This window comes from Gavialis gangeticus, unplaced genomic scaffold (genome assembly GCF_001723915.1).
Source record: "Gavialis gangeticus isolate Ggan-Ray unplaced genomic scaffold, GavGan_comp1, whole genome shotgun sequence".
NCBI classification, from domain to species: Eukaryota; Metazoa; Chordata; order Crocodylia; family Gavialidae; genus Gavialis; species Gavialis gangeticus.
Window position 1 is genome coordinate 53558995 of NW_017729030.1, and position 11483 is coordinate 53570477.

The window sequence follows — 11483 nt, forward strand, 5'->3', positions numbered from 1 at the left end:
CTGGGCCTGTGCAGCTTCCCTCTCTCCCTGCCACCTCCCCCTCCCTGCCAGCTGTTGTCAGGGCCCCCCTCCCGCTCTCCTCCCTCACCGCTGCCCAGCCATGACAGCAGCTGCTATGGTGAACCCCCCTTTGCCTCCTCCTGCCCCTCTCCCCTCCCCTCCCTCTCTACCTGCCCGCTGCCTCCCCCTCCCTGCCGGCTGTTCTGAGGGGCCCTGGGGATGGGGGTGGGCTCCACCACTGTGACCCCCCCGCCCCCTTTGCCCTCAGGCAGGGAACCTTGAGGAAGCCCCACTGCTCGGGCAGCCGGAGCATGTTCGATGCCGCCACAAACTTCCCCAACAGCAGCTCAAACTTAGGCCCGAGCAGCCCAGGTCTGCACAGCCTGCTTGGCGGCACGTGCACAGTTGCTGAAAAGCATCATGGGCAGACAGATGCACAGAGAGACAGACTGTGCCCTTCATTGTATTAGAGTATATGGTTGGTTAGCTTCAACTCTGGCTAGTTTGTTATGTGCTTGTTTTACTTCAGCTTGCTGTAGAAGAACTAAAAGAGCTAGAACACCAGAAACGAGAATTGCACAAGGTGGGAAATGCTCTTATTGACTTTTTCTGTGAAGACAAAGACACTATGAAATTGGACGAGTGCTTCCAGATATTTAGGGACTTCTGCATAAAGTTCAACAAGGCTGTTAAGGTAAGAAGAATGAATACAGGTTCTCATTCATTTAAAGTAAATCTTGGATCACCTTAGAATTGGACAATGTTTCTGTCTTAAGGGACTTAACGTCCACATCGTGTTCAGTGCATTAGAATTGTAGTTTACATACTTGTAAGACTTTTATTGCTCTAAGAAACTGGAAAATGTCCCAACCTTTCCAATGCAACAGTGAAGGATTTGTGTCCCCCAACTATTTTGTTACTGGCAAACAATTTTGTTACGTGGTTATTTAAAAGGCAGGTCAGACTAGTCCCTTTAATTGCTACTAAAAGTTAACTTTCCCTCATTTTCCTTTCAAATCTGTAAAAACTCCTAGCCTCTGACCAGTATTTCTGGAGGAGAGTATTATGCATTATCCTGGGGCCACAGTCCAAAGGCTGTGTTGTCTCTTTGGAGGGGGCAAGGGCTTGACTAGAAAGCAGACCAAAAAATTTTTATCTCTGTATTTCAACACCTGTACTAGAGACTACCACATCCTAACGCAGAGGTGGAGGTTGCTTTTGTCATCAAAGTGGCTTATGTTGCCTTTGTTTTACGTTTTGTTATTGGAAAAACACAAGGTTACAGGAGACAGCTTTTGTGTTCTTTGGCTCACTTAAGCCAAGAAGTCATGCCCATGTTTTCCTACACTGTTATATAATGGTATGAACAGGCACCTTACAATTAAGTAACCTTTTGACATTACTATTTTAAAAGTCTGAGAGAGATTACTATGGAATTGGAAGTCAATATCTGAGCAATGCCCTTTTGCTAGTACAGACTGAAATGAAGCAGGCACACAATACTGAGGTACAGAGCAATAGACTGCAAGTACCAAGGTAGTCTGTGTGCTTATGTATAGGGCCCTGAGAAAATCATGGATTTCTTGTCAAAAATGTGCAGCGCGTGCACAGGTAAAGTATCATTTTTCACGGAATATTCACAGAACTACCACTGATCTTGGCGAATGGGTCCTGGTAGTTCCATGAATATTGCATGCAAAAAGATACTTTACCCACGCATGTGTGACAGGCGGGCTCACAGCCATAGATGGCGGAAGGCCAGGACTAACAGGGCTTAGCCCCCTCAAACACGGGCCAGTGCAGAGGGCTGATTGAGGCCCTCACAGTGAGGGAGGGAGTGGGGCAGGTGCTGTGGTGAGTGGGCCCTGGAGCAGGTCGTGGGACACTTAGAACATGGGCACCTTAGGAGAGGCCAGAGGGGCACGTGAGAAGTTATTTCATGCCTTTGCAGAAGATAGGTGCAGTATGAGGTGTGGGATGCAGTTCATAATTAGATCTTACAAATTTCGATATTTATTATTTAGTGTTCCACTTTGGGGTCATCTTGGCATTACTGTTTTCATTATAATGAAAAATAAATCTCTTATTTGCCAGTAGATTTTCTCTGGGGGTAGGGAGTAGGGGGAAACTCCTACAGTTAGAGGAGTGATTCTAAAAAATATTAGGGTACACTTGTTGAAAATCAGTGCATCATGTAGATGCCCATCAAACAAGACCGAAGACAGGTGATATTCAATAGTTGAAATGCACTCACCCACAAGAAAATGGTAGTTAAACATTTTTGTATATGCATATGTTTGAATATGCAGAAGTGTGTTGTGTTTCATAAGACAGAAGTTTATTTTGGCTTAAGAAGATCTCCAGAATGTGTCCATTGCTTTCTTATTCTTTATACCACATCTCATTAGGGTTTATGTAAGCTTCCTAAATTATTGTTAATTTATTATAAAGCCATGGAAATGTATACAGCTTTATAAAACTCCCAGTTGTTGTATCTTACTATTTTTAGCCAATTCTTTTCTAAAATTCAGCCCATCCTCTCAGGACTTGCCTTTGACAGGTTTGATGCATTTAGTGGTCTTGTTGCTGTGGAACACACTTTGCCACAAAACTTTGCTCAAATCCACCCCCTCACCCAACTCCATTCACAAATGGCTGAACTGACACAAGACTCACTATGTGTTGATGATTTTGTGCTACTTTTGCTACTAGTGCAGTTCTGCTAGTGCTGACGATGGGAACACTAGGGAATATGCAACTCAAAATGAGTTCTTACCCCAAATGTGCATTTCTGGTTATTTCCCTGTTGCACACTCAGTGTAAATGTTGATTTGTGTCAAGGTTTCCCCTCCACCCTGCTCAAACCATGTCACACACATCTGTTCAAAACAGATTTCAGTAGTGTAGTGAAAAAGTGATAGAACTCACTAGCACTTTGTCTACACTACCTTTCTCTCCTTTGTACATGCACTAGTATTGGAAATAGAGGCAAAAGTAGGGATAAGATTTTTGTGGGTTAAATCTGAAACTAGAAGTGGCAATCAAAATGCTGACTCATATGTATTTCACCACTAATGACTAATAGAAATATATTGAATGTTAATGTTATCTCCCAATGTTAACTAATGTTAATGTTATCTCCCAACTCTAAACGGCTGCCTTGTATGTCTTTCCCAGACTTAGAAGTCCTCGTGGTCCAGCCTCCAAAATCTCCATCGTATTGTGCTGTAGTTTCATAGATTCATAGATTAAGGGTCGGAAGGGACCTAGTTAGAGACTTTTGTACCAATAACATGTAAGAGTTCCAAAATTGAGAGGGAGTGTAGCCTAAAATAGAATGTAATAGAAAAAGAATACAGTATATTGTGTTGATTTTAGTATTAATGTTGAGCTTAGATCTGAGGACCTGGCTGTGGAGTTCATTGGAACTTGCCTGTGGATTCCCAGTCATTGGGGAACAATTGCTGCTGTTAGAATTTAGAAGGATCAAATGGAGCCAGTGGCCTTATGGTCTTGAGCAGTGTTTCCCAACCTTTTCCACCCCACAACACACTTACGTGGCCTCTCCCACTCTGCGACACTCTGTGAAATGTGGGGGTGCAGTGGTGGGCGGGCAGGCAAGCAGCAGAGCACTGGGGAACAGGGAGCGCAGCACTTGAATCACTGGCCGGAGCCATGTCCCCTGTCTGTCTGGCTGTCCGCAGCAGCTGCGGGGGGGGGGGGGGGGGTGTGACCCCAGCCCAGAAATGCTGTGGCATACCGGTGTGCCACAGCACACCGGTTGGGAAACATGGTCTTTAGCATCATGCAGGATTGTTTAAATGGACAGTGGCTTCTTACAGACATTAAACAAAAAAAACCCCCAATGCTTTAAGCTTGGCGTGCCACTACGTCAATCACAGTGCATACCCAGAAGAGGCATCATGTTAGTTTGACCCAGCTCACCCAACATCTGTAAAGACTGGGCACTTCAGCAAGGCTTTTTGGTGCTTTTATCTAATAGTTGATTGAATCAGCTTTAGATAAAGGTGCCAAAAAGCCCTGATCTATACTGGCACTGGGTAGCATTTCCTCTTCCGGTAAAGTGCTGGGTTTTTTTGGAGGATGGGGAGGAGGGTTCACATCTGTCAGCAGTCCCCATGTCTAAAAAGGCAAAAAATTGCATTGGTTTTCCCCTAAAGCACCAAGTCTTTTATTCTGGGATCCTAGACCAGTGTTTCTCGACCCATGGGTCACAATGCAAAAGTGTGTTACAAGAATATATGAAAGGGTTGCAAACAAACTTTAAAAATGGATTCTTTTAAAGGAGAAAAATGTAGGAAACCATGGGTTTTCACTTGCAGGTTGGTAGGGTTCCATCCTGAAGAGGCTGACTGGGCCCCCGCCCCACACGCACACACACCCTGGCCCACATACCCACCTCCTGCCCCATACACTGGAGGGGCTGGAGGCATGTGGGGGGGGGCAGTGGGTCAGGAGTGAGGGGCACAGAATTTGGACTGGCCATCAATGTTTACAACTAGGTCCTGATACAAAATAGTTCAAGAACCACTGCTGTAAACTACAAGCCCTTTGTCGTACTTTAAGTACCTGTGAAGTATCCAAGATAACAATTTATCCCCTGGGGCAGTCATACCTAGTTCAACTTAATTGCCATTCAAACTGGGGACAAGCTGTGTGTATAAAGCAATGACTATACTGTGGGCTTTGACTCGGATCAATGAGAACCGTCTCAAATGCAACGCCTGTTCTTACCCAAAATGTACATTTGTTGTTGTTGCCCTGTTGGCCACCCATTGTAAATGTTTGTATAATCAGATAAAATTGCTTTTGTTTACATTTACTGAAGGTGCATTTAAAACCAAGTTGCATATTTTGGTCTCTGCAGGGCCTTGTCAGTATTTTTTAGTGTTTCCTATGCTGGCTGGTCTGTGCTATGTTAGTTATGCAAGAAACTGCTCTCCATGTGGCACTGTAGTTGCTATTGTGATTTTAGTAGAGGACCTAATCACGGTAGAAAAAAGTGGGTGACCTTACTTAGCTAATTGTTAAATAACAGATACTTTGCTGTGGGATATGTATTTATTCCTCTGCCTTCTTTTTCCTTGATAGGAAAACAGGGAACGAGAGATCCAAGAAATTCATCATCGGCAACGAGCAAAAGAGCTGGAAGAAAAGCGCCGATCCTGGGCTGCAGGAGAGCTTGGAGGCTTTGGGAGAAGCAGTAGTGAAAATGATGTTGAGATGCTGAGTAGGAAAGGACTTGAAGAATTTCTTCCATTTTTGCAGCAGAGGCCCCAAAGCCCTTCATATAGAAATACCAGCTCCAGACGCTCCCGACTATCTCTGGGAATTACTGCAGACAGAGAGCTTCTGACATTTTTGGAGATCTCAAAAGATGAGGATCCAAACAAATTTAACAGCCTTCCTCGAGCAAACACCCGCCAAGGAAGACCTAGCGTAGCTTGGATTGAGTCCAAAGAAAATAGAGATACTAATTTAAATGATTTGCACTTAAAACAAGCACCTGAAGCCAAAATGAACAGTGGTGATCAGCTCCAGCTACCCTCAGCTCAGTCCACTCACTTAAAGTACATGGCGTCAGGCTCTACCAGTACTAATCTCTACTCACAAAAGAACACTGACAACAACATACATATATCCAATGTGCCTTCTGAGGAGTCCACAGACATAAATGATTTGGCCCTTGCCTTTAGGGAAGATGAAGTTAAAGGATTTCTTAAGCTTGATATTCAAGGAACAAAGTGCAGGGAAGAGATGGCTTTAATAAATTCAGAGGAAGTTGGTGCAGCAGATGTAGAGACTCTAGATGACTTGAGCTTACGCTCCCTCAGCACGGCAGATGATGATGATTCAATGCCGTCCTGCAGAAGTTCCAAAGAGGCCTCTGGCAGTAAAGCCAAGTCAGCAAGTTGCAAGAGCAAAGTTTCAGAGCCCAGCAGTAGTGGCCCAACCTCTATGGATACCAGTGTTTCTGGAAGTAAAGAACACGGGCCAATGTTCTATACATCTGATACTACTGACTGTTCTCTAACTTTGGACTATTCAGAAGGAAACAATTTTAAACTAAGGGGAAGTGAAATGAGAAGGGAAGATGACAAAGTGCACTCCTCTGTGAATGATGGTCTGGATGGGAATATGACAATTCCTTCAAACCTGCATTCTGCTTCTGCAAGGGTGGCCTCTCTTCATACTTCCTCAAATGATAAAGAGGATTCCAGCAGCAAGCATGGGCTTCCTAAGGAAAAGCTTGTGAAAAGTAAAGAAACATTAGGACCAAAGAGAAACTCTCTAAAAGATAGATCACCAAGCTCCTCAAAACCAACTGGACCTCACCCTGGCCATACAGCTACTTCCAGGCCCATACGAACTTTGAACGCATCTGAAAATGAGAGTATGAGGAAAGTGGTGCCCATTTCTAGGTCAAGTAAAGCACCAAGCAGCGTAAAAAAACCAGAAGCCAAACCAGCGCCTCGGGAAGCCAGTGCAACTGAAACACGACTGTCACGTCGCAACTCTCTCCGTGGCACGACAGACACCATGCCAAGAAGTCCATACCGGCACAGCATATCAGTTGAGGAGCCAAGATTCCAGAGAGGGACTGCAACTACAAGCGGTGCTCATTTTGAGAGGGACCAAGGTCAGCAGAGGGGGGGCTCGTTCAAAAAGCCTGGTTCTAAGCCTATCAGAAATATTCCCAAGCCAAAACCAGATGAAACTAAGATTTGTCGCACTACTGTAAAACCCCAGACGACTACTGATGCTGCTAAAAGCATGGCCGTCAGCGCTCCCAAGACACCATCCTCCGTCCCAAGCTTTGCAAGGAACACAGTGGCCTCTTCTTCAAAGCGTGCGAAAGCAGATCCGGCTAACCCTTCCAAACCTCCAGGCTTCGCAAGGTCCATCTCTCAGAGGTTGCCTAAAATGAGACCAGCAGCAACCTGTGATGACCTGAGTCCAAACGAAAACAGTGGAAGTACCTTAAAGAGAGCAAGTAGTGTTAAAGTTGTTGGAAGAAGCTCTGACCATAGTGATTTTCTCAGCACTAAAGTGGAGCCTACACCAAAGGAAAAAGGTGTAATAGAAAAGTCTTCTCTTAAATTCAAAGACGCAAACCGGACCACACTAGGCAAAATACTGAAGCCATTACTAAAATAAGCATTTGGGGGAGGGTTGGTGTTGTTGGGTGGGGGGGTTTTTTATCTTGGAATGTGAACATGTGTTTTAAGCACTGGATGTCCTTGTAAAATATTTAAAACAGTAATATCACTGTTAACTGTAGTCTCATAGTAATTAACATACAGTAAATATGCCATTGGAAGATAGTAATTTCTTTTGTTCTGGTCTAAATTCTCCTTTAAGTATGAGTTTTTGAATGTATTTAAAGCTACCATGGTGGAGTACAAATGTAACATACCTTGTGCATTTGTGGTACAAGTAGTTGACCAAAAAACAAACAAACTTGAAGGAATTTTGAACTACAAGATGAAATGCCTTTGTCACAAAAAGTATGGATTATGGCCAGTTTTTGTATACATAACAATCTTTTTAAGACTCAAGCATTATTGCTAGTTGGTTCCTCCATTCAACGTTGAAGCTACTTCTGTGGAATGGTACAAAAATGAACTTTGTTAAACTGGCATTTTTTGTCTCACGTTTTTCCCTGGATTCAGGAATCATTTTTGCCTGTTGCAGAGTCCATTGCTGGCAATTGGACACTAGGAACCATTCACCTGAAATGGTAAAATGGGACATGCACTCTGTGTCCGTCTTAACCTCATTGAAGAATTTATGGCATGTCTTATTAGTGTGTATGTGTGTCTGAGGAAAACTCTGCAGGGCAGAAAGTTTTCTCTCCATGAATGTGGCAGAATTGTCATGCATGTACAAGTAGAATATAGTAAGAAGTGACAGGTGTTGGATCTAGTTGTGTAGCTGGAGGCCACGCCTATAGGAAATGCCACCAGTAGCTGTTAGGGATGATGCCTACTCCTGTTCTGACTCGTTTCAGTCATGTGCAAACTTGCCAGCTTTTAGTAATACAAAAAGTGCCATATATTTATGATACATATCAAAAGTGGTGCAGCTCAGCTTTTGAAGGCTGCAACCTGGTGCAGTGCACTTTCTTACCATTCCATATTTTCACTGGTTTGTCTACTGCCAAGTTACTTGAATGCTGGTATGGCTTTGAAAGAGCCGTCAGTTTCCCGTCCTCTTCCTTTCTTTGTCAACCTGAGTATTTAGCATGAAACATATAGCTTACGCATGACAATGCTTTTTGTGACTTAAACTTCTTTGGTGGCTTCAAATGTGGTTTTTAATGATGTTTAAAGAACCTAAAGGATGATTTAAAAGCTCATTCTGAACTAGTATTTGATAAGCTTTAAAAAAAAAATCTGCAGATACTGATTTTAATATTGTGTCAGACTAAGATACAGAGAATGAGGGAAAACTTGTTTGCTGTGCCGTACACCTTCCCAAGCAAAGCGTGGGTAGATGAGGAAACTGATCACTGTCCTCTAAAGCATTGTGTTTAAACAGTTGCCTTTTTATTCACGTATGAATGAAGCCTCATTTGAGAAAAAGGAAAACTTAGAAGATGAAAATCTCTTTAGACAAGTGGTGGTGTCTCATGAGTGATCTATTTGCCTGTCTGGTGCATCTTTTCCCCCTTCCATTTCATGACTGTATAATTCAGTCCAAATGAACTGTTTGCCCATATTCTTCCAAGGGCTATCAACCAACCAATCAGGGATATCCAACTTTGTGACTATAATAAGACAAGTGCCCCTTAACTCTTCCTGATTCCAATGTGAACAGTGTACCAAGATACCATTATTATATGGGGCCCCTTCTATGAGTCTGCCTCAAATGAGAATTTATATAGCCCACTTGCAGGTGAGGCCCTCGGAGTGAATTATTGTTTTCAATCTCAAGCTTTTGGACCTTCCTTGTGGGTTAAATATGAAAGTGTCTTTAGCCCTATCTGTATCTTTTTGTGCACACATCTGCAGGAGCAGGTGATAGACCTTTTTTAAAAACCTTTTTATCAGTAGTAAGCTTGAAAAAAGTAACTTAAATGTGTTTGGGAAATGTAAATAAATTTCTGTAAATCTGTGTAAAAGCAAACTGCTGAATGTATTTAACGGACCATTTATACATTTCGGAGTAATGTGGTAGTATAATAAAGTTCCCATTTACAGGGTTTGTGGTTTACATTTTCCCCTTTTTCCTGTTGTAATGTTGGTGTTAGAGCTCTAGTTGTTAAACTAACATGGTCTCAGTGTGGGTCACTATTATTCAGTCTCAAAAAGAAGGACAATAAAACAGAAATTCTGGAGTTTAAATTGCTGAATGAATTTCTTTATTGTTAAGACATGGTACCTACCTTCAGTTTCCATGATAAGGCATTTCTGGCAGAGGAATTCCTGCACTAAAGATGGGTTAAGAGCAAATATGTCTAGAGGGGGTTTGGGCTGAAAGTGAAAGAAGCAACACCTTTTGCACACACGGTGCGTTCTGGCTAAGGTAAATGTTTGTGGAACTTACAAGTCTGGATCTGCTGCTGTCTTCATGTCTTTTAGCTTCGTGTACTCTCCTGAGAAATCCTAGCTTCCATCTCTCAGGGGTTTAGAAGTAAGCTCTCTAGTCTGCTCCAAGGAGGTGTGGGGGTGGGGGCTGTAAGAAGCTTGCAAAGAACAATTTTTTTTGCAACTATTTAGTTGGTCTAATAAAAGATATCACCTCTACCCTAGGAGTTTTGTCTGCCTGTGTCCTTAGATCAACACAGTTACAACCAGCAATCAGAAATATGATAATTTGAACACTTTAAGTTCTTATTCCATTGAAATGTTAACTTAATGTTTTATTTCCTCCCCTGCCATATAAAAACAACAGTTGGCATAAGGGAGAATTTGACACTAGCCTGTATCAAGTGTGCATTGCTTTACCTCCGGGAGGGCTTTCTTCTGTGTTACAGACATGCTTCTGGGTGGGGGTGGCTACTGTTCTCCAACTTGTTCGGCTCCTGGCTCTTCTAGTTTGGTTGGTGCTTTCTTCCGTATCTGAAGTCTCAAGCACTGCAGTCTCAACCTGCTGTCTGACAGCTGTTGATGTAATCAAAGTAATGAATGATATATGATGTAATGAAGGCATCTCTTAACAGTTGAACTTGTTAAAATTTCACTTATTTTAAAATAGTTTATAAGGACCAACCTCTTACTGTAACTACCAACTGTCAGATTTCAGACACAAATAACTTTGGGGTTTGAATTTTCCATGCTGTGAAATTGCCAAAATTCTCCCCTACAAACAAATGTATTTATAAAAGGCCTTCAAGCTAAGTGTATTGCAGTTATTCCAACTAATGGGCAAATCCCCCTTTTCCAGGTTTTACTTTGCTAAACAGCAAACATTTCTAACAGGGGTAAGAGATGCCTCTGACCCTTGCAGTAAGTGAGAGAGAAATAGAGAAGTAAAAAGAGCAGACGGGTAATCTCTAGTGCAGGATGGCAGGTGGGCATTTTGGTACAGTCAAGCCTGTGGGAAAAAGCTGGGGGAGTAAGGGAGGATGCTGCTGCGTATGTTTAGGTATCTAAGCTATGCATCACACATGGGAACTGCATGCCCTGAATCTCTGACTCAATGGATTGCTTCCCTCATTACAACAGCATATGACTCTTATCAGGAAAGGAAGGAAAAGTCCATCACACCACCTGCGGCATGCAAGTCAGGACTCTGTCACCTGAAATAATCTGTTGGCATCTTTCTTATCTCATAAGGCTCTGCTTCTCCAGCTAACTGCTGGAATTTAGGAGGTAGCTATAGTTAAACAGGCCTAACTAAACACTGCTCTCCATTTCTAACTGCTGAATATTTTCCTTTAACTTGATACATGCTGTCTATATTGAATTGCCACTGCTGCCAGAGCTAACTGCATTGGTAAAATTTCCTGCGATCATTGTGAACTACACAAAACAATGGAGTTCATCTAACCTGTGTCACTACTTATACAGCAATCAATTTGTTTCTTTTGTATTAGCTGTCTCTCATTGGTAGTTGAAGGCTTCTGGGCAGAAAACTTTGTAAGTGTGGGTAAGAGGGGCAGGAGAAGGTGGGGGCTGAGGATGACGATGAAGAGGAGAGCACGTAAACAGCTCCTCATCGTAAGAGTGCATATTTGGCTTTAGGTATGGTTACATGAGGTCCTGTTGAGCACCCTGATCAAGTGTCTAGTTACTAGAGTGTATCAGGTCAGCTAAGTAAACAGGCCAAGCTTTTTACTAGCATGTGGCATTGCTTTTAGCATGCCTGGATTTTGTGACGTTCAAGGTTTCAGTTCTTTACCAGAGGTGATGACATTTTCAAAATAAAAACTTTTCAAAGTTTTTGAAAATCTTGCTAATCTGTTATTCTTCCTCCTTAGTTAACCTTCCATTGAACATATTTAGAGTGCAGAGGTT

The 11483-nt window shown here is 42.7% G+C and overlaps 1 protein-coding gene across 1 annotated transcript in view; it reads left to right on the top strand.

The window, feature by feature from the left end:
- The window catches only part of FHDC1 (FH2 domain containing 1), a 55312-nt gene extending 45944 nt beyond the window's left edge, over positions 1-9368 (top strand). Inside the window, exons 11-12 of the mRNA XM_019522222.1 lie at positions 530-694; positions 5113-9368. Coding sequence (XP_019377767.1) covers positions 530-694; positions 5113-7179 — 2232 coding nt within the window. The 3' untranslated portion in view covers positions 7180-9368. The remainder of the gene's footprint in view (positions 1-529; positions 695-5112) is intronic.
- Positions 9369-11483: the final 2115 nt, after the last annotated feature.